Raw genomic sequence first — 26,347 nt, forward strand, 5'->3', positions numbered from 1 at the left:
AAAGTTTGGCTGTGGCGGCAAATGGGTTTGGGCGGCTCCTCGGCGGGTGGTGGCGGTGGCCTTAGCGGTTCCTCCTGGCCCTGTTAATGTCAGGGCCAAGCCCGGGGAGGATGGCGCCCTAGAGCCTGGCCTTGCTGGGGTAGGGGCGGGAGGGGGCCGGGGCGGGGACCGGCCATGTCGGAGGTGACCCGGAGTCTGCTGCAGCGCTGGGGCGCCAGTCTTAGGAGAGGCGCCGACTTCGACTCTTGGGGCCAGCTGGTGGAGGCGATAGACGAGTATCAGATGTGAGTGACTAAACGCGGGAGCTGGCCAGTCGGGTCGCCTCTCCTTGTTTCTGCCCGGGTCTGGCATCCCCGTGTCCCGCAGCGCAGGCTTCTTGGGGTGGGGCCCCCGCAAGCACCAGGGCTGAGATTCCGCGGGCCCGGCTCTGGCTGCTTAGGGACCACCCGCCCGCCCTCCGGGGAAGCTCTCGCAGCTTTCTTCTTCTGCACAGGGCTGGGTCCATTCAACAGGTAGCTGAGGCCCTAACTGCCTCTCTCCTTTTCATCAAGCTTCTCACGGGTCCTGGGCGCTGAAGACAGTCTCCTTTCCTTCCCGTCGCCTCTCCCAGGTTGCCCCCCTCCTGGAAAAAAATCTGTCTTTGAAAATCCCTAGGGAATACTTCTAAGCTCTCCGCCCACGTTCCAGGGATGAGTGGCCTTGTTCTGCGTGTGTGTCTTCCACTCTCCCCACGTGTAGGAGAGGAAGGATGTGCTAGCGCGGGAGTAGAGGTTGCCCCTGGGAAGGGCCAGAGATCCGTCTCCTGCCAAGAGAAAGGTCCCTACTCGATACACTCTTGCTCCTTCTCCACCCCTCTTTCTGATGAGCGGTGTTTTCACAATTCCAACTCGATTTCGTTTTCGATTTCTGGGACTGTTATTTGCTAGGCTGTGAGTCCCACCCACCCTCTCGCTTGACTGCTTTGGGTGGAGTCCGTGGTGCAGGATATGAACAGAGGGGAGCAAAATGTGAATGAATAGAGCAGGCACAGAAGCCACCACTCCCTCTTTGGGTCCCTCCCCCTTTTCCTGTGTACAATGTATAGATAGCCTCAGGGTACATGTGAGGACTGGTTTCCTTCATCCACCCGAGTCTTTCTGTTGCCTCCCACTAAAGCTTTAGGGATGCTTTTACAATTAAAAAAAAGATCAAAACTAACATCTCGCTTAGTTTCTTGGACTTCCTACTAATAGTTAACTGGCCGTTAAAATGCTATTGTTTGCAAACCGTTACCATTAATTTTCGGTTTTAAAGTAAGTTATTGATGGAGGTTTCTCAAAGTGAAACCATTCTCATCTCCCTTTCTGGAAAGAATACAGGATTGGTACAAAACTCCTATCCCTACAATAGCTACTTGTCTAGTCTGTAAGACAATTTGGATATATAGATATTCTCTGCCCGTCTTAACTAATAGAGTGGTCTATAGATTAAAAACCCAGTACTCTGAGTGTTTTGCTATGTCAGACAACTACTAACATATATTTTGGATTCTCATGTGATTTTGTTTTTGCAGCTGCCCACTAGGGATAAAATTATTTTTCTTTTTATAAAATTAGAAAACTGGGGTCACAACATGATACCTTTGAAATCTGTGGGGATAGGGGAGGGTTGTCTTGGGTTTTATTTGGTTTTGGTTTTATAACTTCAGTGCCTTTTTGCTGGTATATGAGTTAATAATAAAGTGTTTTATTTGGTAAGACAATGATAAAGAAATTCTGTAAATAAACTGGACAAATGTCAAGATTCCCTCCATTGTTGGAGAATGTGCCCTTCTATACCTTGATCAGTTAGCATCTGTGCGTATTACCCTCTATAGTAAATGAAAGTGTCATAGGCTGAAATGTAAGGCCACCTCTCACTTGTGATACAGTGGGACCTAGCAGCTGTTGGTACTGGGCAACAGACCTCCCAATGGAGAGAGAAGAATACCATGTCTAATTGAAATTACAAAGGAAAATTGACTATGCAGGCTGCTTAGTGGGAATGAGAGTAACAGGCACAAGTAAATCCTTTGTTGAGTCTCCACACTGACCACTGTACTAGAGAGCTGCAGAATACCCTTCTGGTTCTTAGAAAACTACACTGACAGATTTCAGTAGAAATGTGGTGATTAGGCCAAACTTTGTAACATTCAGGCTACAAATAAATGAAGCCAAGAATTTACATCTTTCTAATTTACCAGAAATAGAAACATGTTGCTTTTTCTCATTTTGTTTTTTAAAACACATTCTTTGGAGGAAAGACAGAAGCCAAGGAGGCCAGTTGAGGATCATGATAATGTGAACAAGTAGTCACTGGCCAGATACCAAGAATGAAGGGAGAGGTCTACAATGATTAGGCCTTTTGATTGGGTGGCCATACTGTCTTCGTAGTCATACAACATATGGGGGCTAGCTTATGGGGGACATGTTAGAGGGATTGTTTATGTACTCTCAATTTAAGGATACTGTATTTTGCTTTTAAACTTATTTTATGTGTATGAGTGGTTTGGCTGGATATAGTTTTGCACATTGCATATGTGCCTGGTGCTTATATGTGGAGGTCATGTCTATCCCAGGGATTGACTCAGGTAATCAGACTTGGCAGCTTTGTCTATTGAGTCATCTCACCTGTCTGTTCACAGTAATTTTTCTTTTATTTTCAGAATATCTGCTTAGAACTGGTGGAAAGAAAACCTAGTTCTTCGCTATAGATGGTTGAGACACACTAATTTCAGTCCATAGAGATGATAAGATAAGATCCCTGTCAGTCACTTATGGGCTTAAAGTGTACTTAAGTCACTTCCTGAGAGCAGTCCTGTTGTACTTGTGGGTGCCTTTGTAGGATACCATAGATTGCTTTGCCTTTATGTGAGTTACATGCACCTGTGTGTGCAGTGGACACCCTCTATCACTCCACTTTCCTTCTGAGGGAAAATCTCTCCCTGAATATTCTCTGCTAGGCTGGAAGCTAGCATGCCTCAGTGGTGCTCCTGTCTGCCTCCTCAGTGCTGGGTTTACAGGTGTGCTAGGGATACTTGACTAATTATGTGGCTGCGGACAGACCCCCGTTGTCAGGATTGTGTGTAGCAAGTGCTCTGAACTGTGGAACCATCTCTGCAGTCCCTAGAGAAGAATATTGAACTAATTTCTTACATTACCAATTGTCAGCTCTTTCATTTGTTCATATAATTATCCAGGGCATGCAGGTTTTCTTTCAGTGCACATAATCAGGTCTCACTTTTCTTTTTAGGATTGCATTCGCACCAAATTTGGGTACATACACACACACACACACACACACATATGTGTGTGTGTATGTGTGTGTGTGTGTGTGTATGTTCTTGCCTAGGCTTTTAAAGAATTTTTGTTGTTTGTTTATTTTAGCACTTGGGAGGAAAGGCAGGTAAGTTAGAGGTTAGCATTTTCTACACAGCCAGTTCTAAGCCACCAGGGAAGGCTACTTATTGAGACCCTGTCTCAAAACCACAAAATACCACCACCAACAACTAAAAACTACTGAAACATACCTTATACACCATGAAACTGACACATTTTACACGTATAAAGTAATAATTTTTTAAGTTGAATTTACCAGGTTGTGGAGCTGTCACTGCCCTGCAGTTAGAACGTTTCCATCGCCTTCAAAAGGTTCCTTGTGCTCCTTTGCTATGTCCATGAGTCCCTCACAGCTGCTTATCTATGATCTGTCCTCATAATGTCGTCTTTTCTGGACATTTCATGTAATAATCGCCTAACTCAGCTTTGTAAGGCTTATTTAGCATAATCTTTGAGATTGATTTAGCATGTCTCATGTTTTTTGTTAGCAAACAGAATGTTATGTTGTATATGTGCACCATGGTTGGTTTGTGTGCCCATTCACTACTTAGTGGACATTCAACTTTGGATTATTATCAGCAATGCTGCCCTAGACATTCACATGCAGTCCTTTTTCAAAATTATATTTTATTTTTAATTATGGGGTGTGTGCACAAGTGTGTTCAGGTGCCTGAAGTTTGGAGAGCAGAGATTTGGATCTCCGAGAGTTGAGTTACAGGTAGCTCTGAGCTGCCTGGCATGGGTATTAGGAACCAAGCTTGGATCCTCCTCAAGAGCATATGCACTCTGAACCACTGAGCCATCTCTCTAGCCCATGTAATTCTTTATGTGAACATGCATTTTTATTCCTTTCATGGAGATAGATACCAATAAGTAGGATTGCTGGACCCTATGCTAAATATGTGACTTTTAAAAGAAACCTGCCAAATTATTGTCCAAAGTAGGGACATCATTTCATATTTCTGCCAGCAGTGGGAAGTTTTTTTCCCCACATATCTAGCATTTGTTACTGTCTGATTACAGCCCTTCTAGAGGGTGTATAGCAAACCTAACTGTGGTTTTAACTTACATTACACAAATGACTAATACTCCTGAGCATCTTTTCATGTTTATTTTTTTCTCTGTAAGTTTTTGTGTACCCTCCACATTTTTTGCCTGTGTTTTTAAACATTGAACTATCCTGCACATATAAAGTTCTAAGGGTTCCCTGAACAAGAAAAATTGCCATATTAGTTTTTCCATATATCTTGTCTCGTATAAAGTTCATGAAAGTATGAATAACACTTTGCAGGAAAGCTCTGGGAGGAAATAAATATGCAGAAGCAGCTCCTGATTGTTTTCTTGTGTCAATGGGTTTGTTATTCTGGACTTCTTATGTGAATGGAATCATAGTCTTAATGTGGCCTCTTTCTCTTAGCATGGTGTTTTTTAAGTTCATATTTTAACATGCTATTTTAATTTCAGTCTTTTGGCTAAATATTTTTTAAAAACTTTTTTATGTATGTAGGTGTTTGGTCTGTATGTATGTATGTGTACCACATGTGTGCCTGGTATCCACAGAGGTTAAGAAGAGGGTTGCTTATCCCTTAGGACTGGAGTTAACGACAGTTGTGAATTGCCAAGTAGGTGCTTGGAATTAAGCCTGGCTCCTCTGCAAGAGTAACCTGTGTTCTTAACTGCCGAGCTGTTTTTCCAGCCTTAGTGACAAACTCTTTATTGAATGGGTGTCCCACATTTTATTTAGTCACTCATTAGTCATTGAACATTTTAGTTGTTTCTACTTTTCAGTTGTGAATAATGCATGTGTGTGTAAAAATATTTCATGTGAACATATATTTTGAGTTCTTTGAGATGTATGTATACTCAGTAGTTTAAAGTTGTTAGGTCATGTAGTAAGTCTGTAGTTATTTGGCAAACCACCAAACTTTTTATATAGTTGGTACCAGTTTTTTTTTTTTTTTATCAGCTATGAATAAGGGTCCTGATTTTTTTTTCCACATCCACCAATACCTGTTATTTTTTCCTTTTGTTTTATTTTTAAAATCATGTGGATACATCTCTGGTTGGGAAAGGTTACCGGTCATTTGGTATGCCTTTTCTTATGACCAGGGATGTGGATCTCTTCATGTTCTTATTGGCCATTTCCATCTCTCAAGAAAAGTCCTTATTCGACTCATTTTCCTCAAACTGGACACTCTCTCTTTCTGTCTGTCCCCCCACCCCCTCTGTGTGTGTATGTGTGTGTCTGTGTGTCTGTGTTTTAAATGTCAGTCCTTTTTGTTATACTTACTCTTCAACAAATAGAGTAGTAACATTGATCCAACCTTGAAAACACTCAGAGGGCCTACCTGCTGTTTGCAGGCATGTGTATACTATTTGTGTGGAGGTCAGAGGGTAACTTGGGAAAGTTGGTTTATGTAGGCCTTGGGGATTGAATTTGGGTCATGAGACTTCGTGGAAGTCCTCTCCCTGGCCCATAGCTTCTGTTTTTACAGTATGATGATATTTGGGTAATCAGTAGTTTCTGTTTTTGAATGTTGGGTTTTTTTTATGTTTTTTGGGTTTTGTTTTTGTTTTTTTACAAAAACAAGTGCCTTCAACAAGTAGATTTTGATAAAGTATTTGTATTTTGTCATGGCTGTAATTTGGATTTGGACTAATCAGCAAATTGATAGAAGATTGATAAAGCATCTCTAGTCAGTACAGCTGTGGGTGCTCAGCTGTAAAGTCTATACTGAATCTGAATAAGTGCCTTCTGGCTAGTTGCAGAAGAAACCGTTCGTGCTAAGGAAAGCTGGATTCAGTGTTCTGTGAAACCCTTCTCAGGCCTAGCATTTTACTTTACTGTCTTAGCTCCAGTTCTGCCCAGTGAAATGTTGTGAAAAGTATCGTAGCATATTGTAGAGTTTCTGTCTAAGGGTGGGAGACTGACATTATTACAACAAAGCATTGTGCTTCCCTGTATTTAAAAGATTGAGCTGTATCATCTTGCTGCTGTTGAGATAGATTGCTTGCTTTCAATTCTAAACAATGTTTTCTTCTTACAGATTAGCAAGACACTTACAGAAGGAGGCCCAAGCTCAACACAATAATTCTGAATTCACAGAAGAACAAAAGGTACCATAAAGAAATCTCTCATTGCATATGATTCGCACTGATAAGGAAAGGGCTGTAATATTACTGTATATATGTTCTCAGGGCTGACTGTTTGCTATTAGATAACCAGCTGATGTGCTCTTCTGGGGCAAGACTGCCCTGCTCGCAGTATTCCTTAGTTACCTTAGTTCTTTGTGTAGGGCTGGGGCCTCATGGGCTTTCTCTTGTCCATTTGGCATGTCCATTGTTTGTGGGGGTTTTTTGTTGTTGTTGTTTTGAGACAAGGTCTCTCACTATGTAGCCCTGCTATAGTGGAACTCACTATGTAGATCATGATGGTCTTGAATTCACAGAGTTTCTCCTGCCTCTGCCTCCCAATTGCTAGGATTAAAGGCATGTACCACCATGCCTGGAAAACTCATGATTCTTACTTGAGCCTGTTCATAATTAGTTTACTGAGCATTCATTTTAGTTTTCAGTTGTCTTGTTATTATGACAGCTGATTGTAATAGCTAGTAGAAAGCTGCCAAGTGCTTCATTCCATTGAATTCCCCACTTGGTGTAGTAGGGTTTTTTTTATGTACGTTTCCACATAGAACATCCCGACTCATGATACTTAGAAAGCTTTTCCCTGTTTTCAGTCAAATTTAGTGGTAATGAGAACTCAGAACTATATGCTTGTATATATTTAGGGTCCGCTTTTCTATCTCTGTCCTTTTTCAACCTGCATCTGTTCATTCTCTCTCTCTTTCTCTCTGTCTCCCTCTCTCTCTTTCTCTTTGTCTCTCTCTCTCTCTGTCTCCCTCCCCCCTCTCCTTTTCTCTGTCTCCCCAACTAGACAGAAGATGACTAGTTATTTAAATGTAAATGTTAAAAAATTAAGTCTAGATTAGGTGAGACTATATTTTTTATATGTGTTTAATTTTTCCTTATATAAATTGAATACATCATAGCACAATTACTTTATTTTTTTATATTTTCTCATAACTGATCTTTTAAGCTATCAATTTCCCTAGGCAATGACAAAGTAAAATAGCATTTCCTTCCGTTTTCTCTACTGTACTAAGTATGAACAATTAGTTTTTGAGTGAGTGCTAATAATTTAAGTCTAAAGTTAGACTTAGCTTATCTTCAGTGCTTAGTCCTTTTTCTTTCTTTTTTTTTTTTCTTTTTTTCTTTTTTAAAACTAGTTGGGGTATGGGGGTGGGAAGGTTTTGAGGCAGGGTTTCTCTGTATAGCCCTGGCTGTCCTAGAACTCACTCTGTAGACAAGGCTGGCCTTGAACTCAGAGATCTACCTGCCTCTGCCTCCTGAGCAATGGGATTAAAGGTGTGTTCCACTTCTGCCTGGCTGCTTCATCTTTTTTTTTTTTTTTAAATTATTTATTATTAAAGGTGTGTGTGAGAGAACAGTCTTCAGGAGTCAGTTCTTTCTTTCTGCCCTCACCTCTAAGGTGGCAGGCTTGTACAGCAAACACGGTTATCCCTTCTGTTCCCTGGGCCATCTGGCTCCTCAGTGCTTAATTGTCTTACTGTATATGGAGTCTGACATCTAGACTTGAGTTACTTAATCGTGTTTCTGCATTGTTTCAGTAGGGCACAGCATTTTGACCTCGAGAGCAACTGAGGTTGGGTGACATTTCTTAAAATAGTTGTGAACAACGCCTGTTGTGCTATAGTGCAGTACATTTCTGTATAAAAAGCTCTTGGTTCTATAGGAAGAAAAGTTTGCATTTAAGAGTTTATTAGTGAACTCCCAGTTGTTAAACTACATTTTTATCTTAGGTGTTAAGTGTATTCAATTAAATAAGATTCTGTAATTAAAAAAATACCAATCAACACCAATAAAACAGTAGTCCCTGGGGAAGGAGGGAACAAGAAAAAGACATGGATGCTGTCATCTGAAAATACTTAGAGTATTAATATATCTCAGTACAAATATAATTTTTTTAAAAAAAATTAAAAGACATTTAATTTTGTGTCTGTGTGTTTTGCCTGTATGTATGTTTATGTACCACTTGCATGCCTGGTGTCCATAGAAGTCAGAAGAGGTTTACATAATCACTGCATCAATATATCTTGGTGCAAATACAATTCTTTTCAAAATCTTTAAAAATGATTTTTTGTATGGATGTTTTGCCTGTATGTATGTATGTATGTCTGTCTCCCACTTGAATACCTGGTGCCCACCGAAGTCAGAAGAGGGTGTTGGATCTCTGCACCTGAAGTTACAGGTGGTTATGAGCTACCAAGTCCTTGATGGGTCTTGAACCCACGTCCTCTGCAAGAGCAACTGCCTTCTCTCTAGCTCTTAGATGTTTTTTAAAAATGTAAGAAGTTATATCTAAATATATAACTTTACTTTTTCAAGCCTTTCCTTCTGACCCAGGGAATTAAGTATTTTTCATTGGCATTCTTTCTGGAACATTTGTATTTATTCTTAATTAACTAATTAATTAATCTATTTTTGTGACAGGTCTCTATGTAGCCCTGGCTGTCCTGAAACTCTGTGTAGACCAGGCTGGCCTTGAACTCACTAAGATCTGCCTGTCTCTGATTCTCAGAGTACTAAGATTAAAGGCATGCAACAATGCCCAACTATTTAAATTTAACTGATGCAGAACAACATTCAAATTGTACATATTAATGGGCAACCGGATGATTGATTGATCGAGTAAGGCAGGCTCTCATTGTGTATCGCTGACTGTGCTGGGACTTGCCAGATGCACCAAGCTGTGATAGCTACAGAGAAATAAAGTTTAATTTGTTTTTTTAAATTAGAAACCTCTTATTGGTTAAAAAAAGAATACCCGATTTTATTTTATATTACAGTGATTTTTTATTTTTCTCCCTACAGAAAACCATAGGCAAGATTGCAACATGTTTGGAATTGCGAAGTGCAGCATTACAGGTAAACAGGTTTTTGTTGTTGTTGTTGTTTGGTCTTTTTTTTTTTTTTTAATTTTCTAATATGATTGTTCTGTGGAAACATCAGGTGTTCATCAAAAGCTGTGTCATCTCAGAAGAGTTTTACAAGTATGGGAGAATATCAGTAGCATGTATATGTATATGAGTTAGTTCATATTTTGTAAACTATAGAAGTCAAAGATAGAACTTTAATTTTTTTCTATTATATTTAGCCTGAATATTCCAAAAATGCAAAACAAACAAAACCCAGTTTGGCACTTTTCATTTTCTACTTTGAAAGCAAGAAATAGATTTTGAATAATTTTGAATACTTGCTTTTTGCCACTTAAGAGACATAGGGTACAGTGAAATCTTTGTAGTAAAAAGATGTAATGTGTATATTTTAAATTTAGTCCACACAGTCCCAAGAAGAGTTTAAACTGGAGGACCTGAAGAAGCTGGAACCAAGTAAGTCTTTTCCTCTGGTGCTCTTGTGGGAAAGAATTCATTGTAGTTATTAACACTGTTTAGCATAGATGTGGATTTTCTCTTAATATCTAGTTATATAGCATCTTTTGAGTCCTTTTTAAGTTCCTGCAGTATTTGTAGTAGTTACAATTTGATGTAAGTATATATTGGTCTTTGTTTTGTTGTCATTTATAACACTATAGTTTCTTTGGAAAGAGTTTACAGGAGATCCTAAGGAAGAGTATAAGCTGTGGGCACTGATGCCATCCATCCTACATGGCACAGAATTGTGGCCTTCTGTGGGCCTTGCTAGAAAAGACTCCTTTGCTGAGTCTATTTTTCCCTCTTCCTTTTCAACTTTCTGAAGGAAATAATTTCTTCAAACATTTTGGTGGTTAAGATGCTGCTGAAAGGCTGCTGACACTTTGTTTCCCTTTGTCTTTTTGGCTGGTTCAGATGAATGCTCACTTTCTTGAAATGTCTGCAATATGGGCAGAGGTGAATGTGACAGTGAACCTTAAGCCATTACCACTGAGATGGGATTGCACGGCTCAACATGTGTTTGTAAACGGGGAAGAACAGTTTTCAGAGCCATCTGTTAAGGCAGATTTCTAAGTAGGGACTCTTAACATCATCGCAGCAAGAACATGATGAAATCTTGTTGTGGTCACATTCTCTCACTGTGTAGTGGAAGAATGGGATGAAGTGACTAGCCTTGTCTCTCTGCAGCCCTCAGTAGCTGGGCAGGGCCTGAATCAGGAGAGCAGAGTTTGTCTTAGTGCAATCCTTTGGGTGTTTCCACACCTTGGGGGGAAGGGTGAAAGAGTGAAGAGATGGTTCGTATCAGTTCCACAAGCCTTGGTTCCCAGCTCACAGCAAGTCTGAGAAAGGCAGGCAGATGAAAGTTACTAACTGAGTGAAATGTGGGTGGGACAGAAGGACCAGGGCAGAAAGAGGATTGCAGAGTCAGTACTAAGAGGGATCAGGTTTCTGTTGTTTTGTTTGGGTTGGTAGAGAGAAGCAACAAAGAACATAGGAACACAGATCTGCTGTGATTCTGGTGGCTTTTCCACAATTGTTAGCTGATCAAATTTCATCTCTTCAGAGCAAGATCCTTCTGCATATGGCAAGAATTATGAAGAACGATGTCATTTTAATAGTTTTGGTTACTTTATGTAATGCAGACCATAGCCTTTTTGTTATAAGAACTGTAATTTTATATTCCTAAATAGTTTTTACCTATACTCAGTATATATAGGAATGCCAATCAAATAATGTAAAAAGTTTTAATTTTTTCTGGCCACATTTTCTTATGCCTGGAGCTTTTAGGATTTCTTTAAAAAGCATTAACAAATACTTTATGTAAGTTTTTTTTATTAGTTTCATTGAGATGATATTTAGATACTATAGAAGTATAATTCCTACTTTGTATTGTCTTGACATTGCAGCCGTCACCACAGTCAGTTTCAGGATACTTTTATGACCCTCAACAGAAGCCCTGTACCTACTAGCATCGTTTGTTTCCCTACCAACCCTGACCTACACCAATTTTCAATTCTAGGCAACCACTAATTTAATTTGTCTATAGACTTGTCTATTCTGAACATTTTATACAAATGGAACCATATATGGTCTTCCATGACTGGCTATATATAAGATATTTTGGAGAAAAATATCTGTAATCATCCTTTGTAATTCTTTGATTGATCGGTTGCTTTTCTTTCTTTCTCTCCCTCTCATAGTCAGTCTCTCTCTCTCTCTCTCTCTCTCTCTCTCGTTTGTTTGTTTGTTTGTTTGTTTTTAACAGTCATCAGCTGAATGACTTGGCATTTGGAGAAATTCTCTCTCTCAGCTGCCTCTTGGTAATGACACTCTGACACTTGTCTGTGCCCTTGTGCTTGCAGATAGCAGGAGTGGGGCTGGGATGTGTTACTCCTAGTGCCATAGCTTTCTATCTAGTTCAGACTCCTGAGATGCTGTTGATTTGTACCTTAGTGGAATATTAGACTAAGAGTGGCTTGCTGTTCCTCTTGCTTGCTTTTTAATAGGCTTTTATTTGTATTTTAAAGATTTATATTAGATTTATTTTTGCTTTGTTTTGATGAGATGGCAAGGCCTTGCTGTGTAGCCCAATCTTGTCTGAAACTCAATTCTCTCCTGTGTTAGCCTCCCAAGTACAGGAATTACAGTAATTTACTACTAGCTTTGCCTTCATTGTATTATATTTTGAATTAATATGCTTTTCATTTGAACTTCTTGACCTTAAAAAAGTTATTTTTATGTCTATCTTATCTATATCTATCTTATCCTCTATCTATCTATCCATCCATCCATCCATCCATCCATCCATCCATCCATCCATCCATTTATCTATCTAACTATCTGGAAGAGTAGAAGGCTCACCATCCGGGTAGACATCAGAGGAGAAGTGCAGGATAGCATGTAGGAATTGGTTCTCTCCTTCCACTATATGGGTCCCAGGAATCAAACTCAGGTCCTTGCCTGGCAGCAAGCACATTTACCCACTGAGCTATCTTCTGGACCTGTTGATGCTTCCAGACGATTAACTTGCTGTTTTTCTGGAAGGAGCATAGTTATGTCTACTTTACTTCAGTAGGACAAACTCTAATTTTTAGTTTATCAAAGTGGAGCACCTAGGAGTTATTTCTATCAGAAAAATTTTCTGCAACTCAGTGTTTAACTATATTTTAGATGAAATAGTCTTGGTTAAGCTTTCCCTTAATTATGCTTCTTCTGTGGAAAAATAATGACAGCAGCTTTCAGTATGTTGGACTGAGGAGGTTCATTTTGCTAATGTTTTCTTTCCTTAGAAGTTTTGTTCAGTCTCTTGAAGTTCCTGTGTGAAGTTCATATTAAAACTGTGATTGTAGTAATTCTAATAACTTTTGTTTTACTTTTCAGAACATACTGCTTACTCCAACTGATTTTCCCCCACCCCAATAAAATTCCTTTCCAATAACCCATCCTTTAGAGCACCACAGAAATCCCAGTTTCCTGAAAGCTTTCTGTGCTCTCCTTACCCTCAGCTAACCTCCTCCTCCTCCTCTCTGCTTTGTACTATTTTTATATCCACGGTCAGAGTCTTCCCTGTATTACCCTTGTTTCTATTTATTCCATTCTTCAGAGTTGTTACAAACAGCCTTTTGACTTCCCCATGCACAGTCTATGCAGTGCTTTGTTTACAGTATCAACTTGTGCTATATTCAATAGCTTTGGGTGTCTTAAGAGGGAATCTTCGTACATAGCTTTAAAAAAAAAACCATTCAGAATGCAAGTAGCTTTACATTTTTGCCTACCACGAACTGATACATTGCTACAAGAACATGTGTTGAAATTGCACGTGTGTCATTTTTTACAGCAGGAGCTGCAAGGTGATGGCAGGTCCATTCCTGCAGTCAGAAGGGCTGGGAGCACTGAGTCTCAGTAGGAGAGGGCAGAGTGCTTGTGAGTGCATGAAACTGGAGGCTCATGTGCGTGGTCCTAACTCAGGAGGTGTAAAACACTTAGTGAGGCCTGTGGAGAGCAAAACTGCTCTGAGTGCAAGGCAATTGCCACCAAGCCTGAGTTCAATCCCCAGGACCCACTAGTGCAAGAAAAGAACCTATTCCCAAAAGTTGTCCTCTGACCTCCACAGTGCATGCACACCAAGTGCATAAAATGTACCAAGAAACAAATGAGCGAAGCCTGGCTTACGGAAGCCAGCCATTGGGAGTGTTCTCGATGTTGGTTGTGTATAGGACTACATGTGCTTCCAGAGACCACAACAAGCCTCCGATCCCCTGCAACTGAAGTCAAAGGTAGTTGTGAACTACCTTGAGTGAGTGCTTGGAACTGAATTGTGGTTCTCTCAAAGAATAGTACATGCTCTTAAATTCTGAGCTATCTCTCCAGCTCCAAGTTTTTCTTATCCAAAGCACTGATACCTGAAAAAAGAAGTTTACAAAATGCAAAAATATTTGCAGATGTGGTAACACATGCCTCTGTGTAATTATTCCAGTCTGCAGGCAGAGGCAGCAGGATTAGGAATTCAAGTCTAGCCTCAATTATGTAGGGAGTTCAAGGCCAGCCTGACCTACATGAAACCCTCTGGCCTAAGGGAAAATATTCTTTGTAACTAATGTAGCTTTCAACTTCTTTTATTTGTTTAAGGGTTGGCTTTTTATCATTATTATAAAATATGATTTCTGTGTCATATCTAATATGAATGACAAATGCTGTCATCCTCGCTCCCATTTTTTGTGTTCCTATGTGATACTAACTGAGTAATTGCTGATTACTGAGATAATGCTTTACTGTAATCATAAAGTTCAGAAGGGATATTGTTATGTCTTGAAAAGGCAGAACCTCTCTGTGAGGCAGGAAACGTAGGATTCTAGTCAGTGACGAGGAAAACTGGTGAGTATTGATCCCCGCAAGTGGCGCAGGTTTCTGCTTACCCCCTCCGTCTCACCGTCTGGGGAGGAAGTGGCACTCTCTCACTAGGATTGGGAAGGCACATTGCTTTAGCATAGTTACACAAGCATTCAGCAGTGGAATTGTAGGCTAAGATTTTATTTAAACCTACTTTGGTCTTCTGATAACTTTCTCTTGCTTGTAAACTTTGTATTATTTGAAGAAGCCAGACTCAAGCTGGATAGATGTCTGTTCAAGAGGGTGGGAAGACTGTTGTGAGGTCAAGGCGAGGCACTGTCACAGAGTAAATTCTAGGTTGAGATACTGAGTGAAACTGTCTCAAAAAAAAAAAAAAGCCCCCACCCCCACCCCATGCTCCAAAGCTCTGCTTCCTTCTCTGAGCCAATGTTGCTCTTGCTTCTTCTGGAATACTGGACAACTCTGACCCAGAGTGGCCATGGACAATGCTCTATCCCGAGTCACAGCTCCAGTGTCTTCTTACAACGTAGTTTTGAAGCACTGGCCCTGTGGGCTTGAGCTGCTCCATCATCTCTCTGTCCATTCTCACAACTTCCTGTGTGTCCATCCTAACAGTAACCACATTGGTACATGAGCTTCTTGACTTGTTGGCATCCATAGTCTGTTTTCCTCAAGTTTGGCCTGAGGTCCAAATGGGAGTTTTTGATGAGTGCACATCTCAATCTAAAACCTATCCACAGCCAGTATTCATGTTTGAAGACTTCCCTTGAGGATAAGCTCTACTGAGTTTAGATCTGTAATATGTTAAAATATGTAATGCAATTTTATCATAAGAAAGGCTTCAGAAGAATAACTTTTCTGCCACAGACTTTCGCAGTTTTATGCCATCGAGGGGCCAGTTTTATTCAAGACAGAATAAAACATGGTGTGATGCTCTTCTGCTGTATTCTAGCGTGCTCATATTTTTATGCTACCTGGTCTATTTGTTGACGTGTTTGTTGTCTGTTTTTCTTGGGTTTGGTTTAAGATCCATTTAGGAGTTCTTGATCACTGTATCCTAGGAGAGTCTAAACCATTGTGGGCAGTAAGTACACAGTTACTAAGAAAAGGAAGACGGGAGAAGAGTATGGGCAGGAGCTAAAGAGAGAGAAAGCAAATCAGTGAGAACTGGGCCTGCTGACTTCTTTCTCACTGGACTCAGCACACATATAAGAAGTTGGATAACGATGGACAGTCATTGGAATATGCTAGGCCATTGCCACTGATGCCCTCTGGAAGTTAAAGGCTGAGTGTGCCGAGCACTAAGACACAAGAGCCCATTTCATACTGTGGGTCCACCTACATGTAATTTGCAGCTTATTATGGGACCTATAAGGCTGGAAGTAAAACGCTGAGTTACATATTTAGAGCACTTGTGCAGATACAGCAGCATCACAGAGTATCTCCCTCTATCTTATGTGCCCAAAGGGAGCTGTGGGAGGTGAGCAACAACAGCCAGGATACAGGACCATGTTGTCTAGAGACTTCTCTTGAAGATAAACACTACTTTATCTGTATCGGTAATATATGGAGATATACAGTAAGTTTTTTCATAAAAGGAATATGATAAATATAACCATGCTAACAAACTATCAGTTTGGTGATATCGAGGAGAAAACTTAAGACAGAATAAGATATGTTCCTGTGTCTCTCTGATTGCCATCTTTAATATCAGTCCTCTAATTAAAAAAGTACAGGGAGGAGGTACCTCATGTCTCACCCAGGACATAGTAGAAAAAGGTTTGGGGGGCTAATTTTCCTCAGACCTTCTGCAAACAAATACATAGTGGCTCTGGAAAGATAGTCTGGAAATTTAAAAATATATTTAAATGTGCTCGGTAAAATTGACTAAAAATTAGCTCTCTCAACTACAATGTTTGATTTTCATAGAAAAATTCATGTTTCTTTGTCTTTTTATTATAGTCCTGAAGAATATTCTTACATATAATAAAGAATTCCCATTTGATGTTCAGCCTATCCCATTAAGGTATTCATATTTTTCTTCTTCCCTTATTGTCTTCTTTATACCTGCTTTTCAGATACTTCTGTTGTTGCTTTATACATTTTGATATCATTGATAATAATTGATACCAACATTGGGAACAATGTCAACCTCTTAAAATCCTTACCCTCCTGAGGAACTGCTTAGAGGCTTTGCTGATATACTAAGTGTTATAGCTCATTGTTTAAGGGTTTTCTCCTTCTCTCTTTTCCATGTAGACGGATTTTAGCACCTGGTGAAGAAGAGAATTTGGAATTTGAAGAAGATGAAGAAGGTGGTGCTGGAGCAGGACCTCCTGATTCTTTCTCGGCTAGAGTCCCTGGTGAGCATTCTTCCCTGGTACATGCCCTGCTTTATCCTGCAGGACATGTGGAGCTTATTCTCTAGTGAGAGGAAACCCTCTCCAGACCCTTGACAACCAATCATAAGCAAAGTTTCAGGTCACGGGGAAAGCACACTTAGACCCCAAGCCATGTTCCCAACCCAGTCAAGTTTAGTTGGTGAATGGAAGTATTTCTAACATTCAGGTTGCTCTTACAGTAGTTCTGTGTTGTCATTCTCTCTAGTTCCAACTTCTAAGAATAAACCGTTCAGAATGAGGACGAGAGCTGCAAATTAGGCTTTAATAATCTACATAGTAATTGAATCTAGGCATCCTAAACTATAAATTAGTAATATCTGAAAGATTTCCTGGTCTTTGCTCTCAACCCCCCACACCCCTGGTTTTGTTGTGTTTTTTGAGACGGGGTTTCTCCCTGTAGCTCTGGCTGTCCTAGAACTTCGTCTGTAGACAAGACTGGCCTCAAATTTAAGAGATTTGCCTCTCTCTGCCTCCAGAGTACTGGGATTAAAGGCGTGCGCCACTCCTGGCTTTTCTTTTTTTTGGCTTACATGTATGTGCACCATCTTCATGCAGTGCCCTCAGTGGCCAGGAGAGGGCATCAGATACCTTTAGACTGGAGTTGCAGAAGTGAGCTGCCATGTGGGTACTGGAACTTGGCCCAGGTCCTCTGGAAGAGCATCCAGTTACCTTAGTTGCTGAGCCATCTTATCAGCCTCACAAACATCTCAAGCTTAGAATAACAGGATTTTTCCTGTTTTTTTTTTTTTTTCTTACAAGTTCATATTGTACAGAGAAACCCTGTCTCGAAAAAAACAAAAACAAAAAAGTTCATATTGAAATGTAATGTATATCTTTACAAGTGTAGTGAATATATGTTTTATGTGGATGTATTGATTGATTATTGATTTTGTGCTAGCTTAGAATTAGGCTTCCTTAGTAACATGAACATTTAATGAGCTTGCCTTAATAATTCTTCTTTTTTGATGTTTGTGGAGTATGGAGTGCAGATTTATCTTGCATATAATTAAGTATTTATTCACAGAGAATTAATACCAAGCCAGACGTGGGGTACATGCCTATGGTGTCCATACTCAGGAACCTAAAAACATCCTAAAAACCAAAAAGGAATAATACAGTGTTTGCGATTGCTAGAAAGCAAAATGTTAATATCTTCCTGGTTGCTAAGTTACAAGGGAGCCTGTGTCTCTCTTCTGCTTGCTGAAAGTATTTTTGATGCAGTTTTTGATGGCCTGATTGTTACTGTGGTTCCTCTGTTGCCAGGTACTTTATTGCCACGGTTGCCATCAGAACCGGGGATGACGTCACTCACCATCAGGATTGAGAAAATTGGTCTGAAAGACGCTGGGCAGTGCATCGATCCCTACATCACAGTCAGCGTGAAAGGTCAGAGCCCCCGTGTGTGGGTTTCCTTCTGCCAGACACCAGGCTGCATTCCGCTTGAACAGTTATTTGTAGAGCCGTGGCTACTATGTCTGTAGCAACTCACTTTAGTTCATTTTATGATAGGAAGTCCTTGGAATTGATCTCTAGTCCTTCGGTGAATGCTTCTGATAATCTAATAAATATATTTTTAAATGTATAGATTAGACTCACTTTTGCTTTTGAGCTTGTCTTTGTTTCTTGTTATACTTTATACTCCAGACCCATCTAGGGAGCTAGCTAACCATGCACAGTCCTCTTAGCAGCAGAGACAGTATCCAGAATACAGAACTAAGAAAATATCCCTCGTCTTCCTCAGGCGTGTAGGTTGAATAGTCGTTTGATTCCTATAGCAGGTTTCCGTGAGATGAATGCTGCAGTGGAGGGTGAAAATAGAGATCAGGAAGAGGGTCTGTCCATATATCCAGTCCCTGAGAGCCATTGCAGGATAGCAGAGTATGTTATCAGAGTTAGAAAGTGTGATTATTAACAGGGAAACCACATGGCTGAATTCTTTGTTGTTGCCATACATATTACTCAGTGCTTTGTTTTCAAAGCATTTAGTCTTTAAAAATATTTAGTAGATGTCAAGCATGTGGAGCATACCTTGATCCCAGTTTCTAGGCAGCCGAGATACAGGAATTACTTGAGCCAACTTTAGAGAATGCATAAAGAGACCCTGTTTCAAAAAACAATTACTAAGAACATTATTATTGATTCATAAGAGTCAAGTCATCAGTGTTAAGAAGTGACTGCACAGTTAATACAAGTGGTTAATGTGAAGCCACAGTTAAAGCTAACCAGATAACCAGATGTAAGCCGAGATTAAGTGGAGGCTACTTGAGGCACTTGTAGAAATAAACCCAGACCCAGAGGTTTGTTAGTAACAAATTTAGCCACAGAGAAAATTTGAATAAGCAGAGACCACGATTGAGAGAACTGATGATCATACCTTTTAGTCAGTGGTCCTCAATCTTTCTAATGCTGTGACCATTTAATGCAGTTCCTCATGGTGTGCTGATCCCCAACCGTAACCTTATATTTGTTGCTACTTATAACTGTAATTTGCTGCTGTTACAAATTGTAAATATATGATATGCAGGATATCTGATAAGTGATCCTCAGAGAAGACACGACCCACAGGTTGAGAACCACTGCTTTAAGATATAACTAGCTATCAAGTGTGAAAAAGTAATTGTACTATACACATTGTTTGATAGGCCATTTATAGAATGATATAAATCATTCAGGAAGGTGTTTTTGAGTTAAATATGAAATATTGAATGATATATAGTGAATGTTAAATTACCTTTGCATGGATGTTGAATATGATTTTGTGTAAATATCTTTAAGAACTGAAATAATCAGATGGACCTACCAAATTAATATCTTTGTTGAATAATAAATATATAAACACTTACTTGTTAAACCTAATGCAAAATTTGATTAAGAGGAGTTCCCGGGTCCAGGAAATTAAAACCATATCCAGTAACTTAGTATACCGTCTGGTTGTGGTAAAGCAGGCTGTGTTTTAGGAAGCATAACTAGAATGTAGGTACACTGTATACATTCCTTCACTGATGAAACAGATTTTTTGTGTGTTTGGTTTTTTTGTTTTTGCTTGTTTGGTTTGTTTCATTTTGTTTTGTTTTTGGCAGCTCTCATGCCCATCTGACTTGAATACAGCTGAGGAATTCTGACTTAATTCTGGGTTTAAGGCCCTTCCAGCCATGCCCTTCATCATTGTAGCAATGTAGCGGCTGAGGGCTGGCCACATTGTAGCAAAGTATATAAGGCCCAGATTTTTGCTGCACATATGTGTCTTCGGGAAACAGAAAATTCTTTTCCTTCTTAAAGATCAAATTCAATCTCCTGCAGACTTACTTTGCCAACCCTGTGGTCTCCATCCTCTCAGTTCACCTCCCTCCGCACCCATGGACACTACCAGTTCCCAGGCCCTTGCACATACAGGCAAACCTCGGAGTTCCAGGCCAGCCAGGGCTACACAGAGAAACCCTGTCTCAAAAAACACAACAAAACCAAAGAGGAGGTGGGGGTTGAGAGCAGAGACCAGGAAAACTAACTTATAGTTTAGTATTCATAGATTGAGTTATTAGGTAGGGCCCCAGAGTCCCTCCCCTATCCTCCTCTGCAGGATACATGGCCTGTGGTGGTCTGTAAATTTGATTGCCCCTAAGTGAAAACTTGTTTCTCTCTAGATTTGAATGGCATAGATTTAACTCCTGTACAAGATACTCCTGTGGCTTCAAGAAAAGAAGATACTTATGTTTATTTTAATGTGGACATTGAGCTCCAGAAACATGTTGAAAAGTTAACCAAAGGTTTGTGACCATAATCTTTGTCTTCCTATGAACAGCATTTGTTTGAGTGTTTACACAGTGGTCCTATCATAGTCCACATTTGGCAGAAGTCAGTGTCACCTGGTTAGTTGAAGAAATCCAAATAGTAATGTTTTTTTAAATGTTGAAAATGGGTGGTGTGTTACCTGGTTGTATAATGGCACTAGAATATAAGTTCTTTACTATTAAAATGTTAGGCCTGAGAATGGCTCAGTGGGAGAACCTAAGCTAAATCCACTGCACCCATGTAAAAGCCAGCAGTGACAGCCTGCCAGTGCTGGGAGATGACAGATGAGTGGATTCCTGAGGTTTCCTGATCTGGCAGTTTAGCTCCAGGCTCAGAGAGAAACCCTATCTCAAAAAGCAATGTGAAAAACTGATGAAGGAAGATATTGAAGTTCTGTGCGTGCGCATGCATGGCAGCTTTTTTTCATTCTAATGAGTGGGTTAAGCTGGAACTCCTAAGGATGCTGTCTGACTCTTTCCTTCCATTTGCACTGGATAGAAAGATACACAACATGCAGCTCATTGGAGGGAAGATGAAAAAAGAGCTACCATTTAGCACAAATCCTTACAGTAAATATTAGCAGTTGCCATTTGCCCACTGACATCAGTGTTCTCTGCAGAGAATCTGAGGCTCAGCTGCAGTGTCTGAGATGCCAAGCTCTGTAGGAAGTGTGTGTGAAGTGAATGCTTTAGAAGGCATTCCTCCAGCCTCTGTAGTGTGATGCTTTACTTCTTAAAGCTAGAGCTGTAGCAGCAGCCGCCCCCGGACTCTGATAGATGAGCGTGGCGAGCACAGCAGAGTGCTCCTTAATGTCCTCTGAGTCACTGAGTGACTCCAGGACTTGAAGCTCCTTAGAGGAGGATGTGTCAGAGTGTCCCGGTTAATAAGGTACACTTGGAGTGTGCTTGCTTTCTCCCTCTCACTCTGAGGTCCATTTCTGACATGAAGAGAAGACAGTGGTGGTCCTCGCTGTGCTCTCTCTGTCCTGATGCTGATGAACCGTTGAACCATTGTCAGCACTTCACTGTTCCTTTTCTCCAGTTTTGAACTTAATCTTTAGTCACTATACTTCTGACTAATGAACTTTCCTGTTTATAAACCTTTTAGTAGTCTCAGGATTTCCTAATTTTACATTTCTCTTAATTGTGTGGAGTACAGAGATCTGCATACCAAGACATCTTGTTTTCTTATGATGTACATGAGTAAGTAAGAAGGATGGTGACCTGTTTGGACTTAGATGTTCAAGCAGTATTTTCAAGACATGTGACCTGAAAACTCCAGAGTCTCTTTGATACTATTAATAACAGCAGGTGTGTCTGCTATTGGTGTGGAATGAGAAGAGATACTACAACTTTGTGCATCTATAGGGTCTTGTGCTTAGGGAAGTTGGTCCCCAGTAGCCTGACTATTGTCATACTTTTGTGTGAAGGCAAGTACATGGCTGATGTGCCCCTTTCTCCCTTCCTCTCTCTATTTCCCGTGTGTCCTAAGTGACTGGGCCTTTTTGCTTGATTTGTGAGATGTCTGTTTGCACCCAAGTGCCAGGACCATTCGCACATTTTAGAACATAGTTAAACACCAGTTAGACGCTGTATTGTCACTAAAGTAGTTGTCTGTTATAGTTTTTAAAGATAGGATCCAGCATACCCTGGTCAAAGCAGAATTAAGTAGTTAGACATCAACTTGCATTATTTTCCATGCTGTTTTTAGAAATCAGTTTCTGTCTACACTGGTGAGGTGACATATCTCCCTAATTTTAGCTGTTTTTTCCCTTCATGATAGAGAACTTAAGTCTTTGTAGATAAAGACTTAATGCTGTAACTTCCTTATACTTGATTCAATTGGTGCTTGATTATTGTTGCCTTTCTACCTGTCCTTCCATAGCACATCTTGGTGTATGTGTCAGGAGTTGCAGGGGGTAAAATACACCGCTTAGGACTCTGAAGCAGGCGTTAGGTAACTGTTAACTGCATGTGACTCATGTTATTTAGATATCAGGGTTTGTTTTAAGGAGAAAGCAAAACTGCCTAAGCTTGAATGTTTTAAAAGGAACCTTCACTTCCAGTCTGCCCAGTACACGTGCACTTTATCTCTATAGACTGTGTTCCTTTTCTGGGACTTTTTTGTTTTGTTTGAAATTTTTTCTATGTGTGATTTATCTTAGTTTGGGTTTCTATTGCTGCAGGGATACACCATGACAAAAAGAGCAAGCTTAGTGGAAAGGCTTTATTGGGCTTACACTTCCATGTCATTGTTCATCACTGAAGGAAGTCCAGGCAGGAACTCACAGGGCAGGAACCTGGAGGCAGGAGCTGATGCAGAGGCCATGGAGGGTGCTGCTTGCTGACTTGCTTCTCATGGACTGCTCAGCCTGCTTTCTTATAGCACCAGGACCTCCAGTTCAAGGATGGTTCCACCCACAATGGGCTGGCCCTCCCCCCATCAATAACTAATTTTGAAAAATGCACTGTAAGCTTGCTTGCCTTACAGCCCAATCTTATGAGGCATTTCCTTTTTTGAGCTTCCCTTTTCTCAGATGACTTTGTCAAGCGAACAGAAAACTAGCACACCGGTGTACATGAGTTTGTATGTGTGGGGTCACATGTATATGCAGGGACACCTACATTTGTGTGCACAAGTATATGGAGGCCCAAGGCTGGCAGTGGGAGTTTTCTTCAATTACTCCTTCTTATTCATTGAGACACACTTCTCAGCTGAACTCAGAGCTCACTGATACAGCTAGTCTTCCTGACCATTTTTCTTCAGGAATTCTGTCTCTTCCTTCCAAGCTGGAATTGCAGGCAGGCCACTATGGCCAACCTGCCAAAGGGGTTCTGGGGAATCTGGATGCCAGTCCCCACATGTGTATGACAAGTGCTCTAACCATGAGCCATCTTACTGTACTCGGAATTCCTTAGTGATTTAGTCTTGAGTCAGTCTTGCTCAGGAAGGTTTGCTAGACTCTGTAGAATGAGAGACGTGGAGAAATGTTAGTACTGCAGAGACTGTGGTGGTGTCCCTAGCAGCCGATAGTCATACCTCAGCAGACTGTGTTTCACAGGTTACTTTGCAGACTATGCAAACCATTGCTTTTTCATATGCTTCTGATGAGTAAAGAAAGCTAATTGACATAGAAGATGCTGCCTGTGCTTTATGTGTCTTTCAATTTCTTAGGTGCGGCCATTTTCTTTGAATTCAAACATTACAAGCCTAAAAAGAGGTTTACCAGCACCAAGTGTTTTGCCTTCATGGAGATGGATGAAATTAAACCTGGGCCAATCGTAATAGAACTGTAAGTTTTGGGCATAGCAAATGAATGGAACTTGGGAGTCAATCAAGCAGAATATTTTAAACAATAATCTTTCTGTTGTGGTTACAGATACAAGAAACCCACTGACTTTAAAAGAAAGAAATTGCAATTATTGACCAAGAAACCACTGTATCTTCATCTACATCAAAGTTTGCACAAGGAACGACCCTGATACAAATAAGCAAGAACTTGTGTGAATTTTACCACTCAGAAACCATCATAGCTCTGTGTAGCATCATCATCCTTCAACAGACAGGAAATGAGCCCTACCCATGCCAGTTGACCAAGCAAGTCTATTGCACAGCTGGACCCCAGAACAAAAGTTCAGCACGTCACTGACCTATCACTCCTTTGGATACAGGTTTATTGTAGATTTTGAAACATTTTTACTTTTCTATTAATTGTGCAATTGATAGCCTATTCTCTCATTGCCACTACTACCCTGTTTCCCGGACAGTGCTGTTGTGGTAGATGTGCAGAACTTCAGACAATGCAGCAATAAGAATGTGCTAGAGTTTACATCTCTGCTCACGTCTGCTCCAGTGTGCTCTTCTGGTATAAATATCACGCCGTGAGTTGAGGTGGGTAGAACTGCTGAGAGGAATTGGACTAGTTACATTGCCTAGCAGAGACTCCTTAGAAGAGACCTAGCCTGATGCCCTGGGCCCCTGCATAGAAAGTGTGGCCTGGCCAAATGAGAATCCCCATTGAGTGTTCCCCGGATGACCAGATTGATTTCCTGAAGAGAGCACATGTGTAATCAGGTGGATTATCTGTTCTTCTCTAGTGTACTGCTAACTCTTTCTGGTAGATTCTAGGGTTAACCATCTCAGAATAACTATGGATTTTAAAATGTGTTTACAGCATCTGTTAAATGGTATCATTTAGGAACAGCTGAGTCAGATGTTAAGATGCTGCGGGATAACTGCTGCTTTCCTGACCACCCGTTGTGAGACCTTAAGACCGCATACCTCTCCTTAGTATGCAATAATCTGGAAAGACTGTCTATTTTTTTTTTAATATAGGTAGATAAGATTGCCATTTACTTCCTATTTAGATACAGTCATTCATCCATATGAAAATATGCAGGTCATTAGTTTATTTTGAATGGACTATTTACTTTTGGTGTAACGAGGCATAAATAAAACTTTCAAAGCACATGATGGATGGTTGTTACCCAGAACATTAGGATTCATGAGGGGCTGGCTTTCTGTGGGTTAGACGTGCCACATATTTTAATATTCACCTGTCAATGAACAGTGCATGAGGAAGTGGCTGCACTGTCGATACTGGGCCTGTTTTTAACAGTATACCCTCATCACACCATTCAATATATTTGCTTTTTCAAGTAAGTAACCACCACGGAGATGTTTGAAACTTGCCTTTCAAGCAATCTCATCTTGACTTCCAGCACCTACTAGGTCACTGTATACTAGATAGAGCTGAATAAAAACTGTATTTTAGGTTCAACCTAAAATTAATTCAAAATTAATCTTGATTGGATTAATTCCAAATACTAAAATAATTCCATCTATAATAGCTGTAGGGGATGGAGATTTTTGCCTTAAATTAGCTCACTGTCCAACTCGGGCTTGTAGATCTCCAGACTGTAAGCTCCTCGAGGGAAGAGCCACATCTGTCATAGAAGGGTCTAAGGTACTTAGCAGTACTGTGTACCTGGGGAGTACTCAGTACATTTTGTTTGATGTTGCTGACTAGACCTAAAAAATAATTCCTTAAAACCTATTATTATTAAAATGTAGTAAAGTGTACATCATCCATTCTCATTTCTTACAGAACATAGAAGACAAATAGCTTGATTTTCTGTGCTACAGCACTGATAGTTCTCACAGCATGGTCTATATGAACTACAGATGCCTGCTGTCAGGGTTAAAGCACTTTAGTGGAACATCGTGTGATAAGCTCAGCTTTAATTCAGACCTGAATGACAAGATTGTCTTAAAGCAGTTAATACAAGAACACTCCCCATTTCACCAGTTTCCGTTGTACTGAGCAGTAGCCTTGTCTCCAGCAGAGATACTTTCGGGCTGAGGTGCTGCTCCTTCCTAATGAGCTTTAGCCATTCAACCCCAAAACAGCCGGAGGGGACTTGTGAAACAAGAACTTTTGAAATGGAAGAGTTGGATTTAACTGAGGTATGATGATGTCCTCTGTGTCATGTGTAGACGGACAGGCTTTTGTAGCACAGGATGTCTGATCAGATGGGGCTGAGGAAAGGCAGGGAGACTGGCTCAGAAGGGCACAGAAATGCTACAACTGAGGTTTCGCCACATATTTCTAATGATTTCTATGATAAATGACAGGATAACCAAAGGGCTCTAGAGAAGGAATATCCCAATTTTGAATATAAAAGGTTTAATTTACCTTTACTATTTGTCTCTTAGCTTGTATAATTTTTATTTTATATGCCCTCTAAATTTAGGTAATCAAGATAGCTGAGGCAGGAGGATAACAAGTTTGAGCAAGCCTGGACTATATAGGTGAGACCCTATATTTAAAATAAAAAAGGCAAAAATTATAAATTATATTTTCACTATTTTGTGTCCTGAGGGGCTTAACAGATACTTTCAAGAAGTTGTATTTGCAATTTAATATTATTTTTATATG

At 40.3% G+C, this 26,347-nt stretch overlaps 1 protein-coding gene across 2 annotated transcripts; it reads left to right on the forward strand.

Moving 5' to 3' along the window:
- The first annotated feature begins 27 nt into the window (after nucleotides 1-27).
- On the forward strand, nucleotides 28-24,879 carry Aida (axin interactor, dorsalization associated). Of its 2 annotated transcripts, XR_003710145.1 has the most exons (11): nucleotides 175-284; nucleotides 6,404-6,473; nucleotides 9,309-9,362; nucleotides 9,772-9,826; nucleotides 16,181-16,244; nucleotides 16,478-16,581; nucleotides 17,884-18,006; nucleotides 20,262-20,384; nucleotides 23,584-23,701; nucleotides 23,789-24,080; nucleotides 24,177-24,879. XR_003710145.1 is itself a non-coding variant. In XM_028758374.1 (10 exons), exons 1-10 carry the CDS (start codon nucleotides 175-177, stop codon nucleotides 23,889-23,891), a joined length of 924 nt encoding a protein of 307 aa, XP_028614207.1. In that variant the 5' UTR covers nucleotides 28-174; the 3' UTR covers nucleotides 23,892-24,879. The 2 variants fall into 2 exon arrangements, 1 of the variants encoding a protein (XP_028614207.1); XM_028758374.1 differs by having other exon boundaries at nucleotides 28-284; nucleotides 23,789-24,879.
- Nucleotides 24,880-26,347: the final 1,468 nt, after the last annotated feature.

Source organism: Grammomys surdaster, unplaced genomic scaffold (assembly GCF_004785775.1).
Source record: "Grammomys surdaster isolate TR1022 unplaced genomic scaffold, NIH_TR_1.0 130, whole genome shotgun sequence".
In the NCBI taxonomy this organism is placed as follows: domain Eukaryota; kingdom Metazoa; phylum Chordata; class Mammalia; order Rodentia; family Muridae; genus Grammomys; species Grammomys surdaster.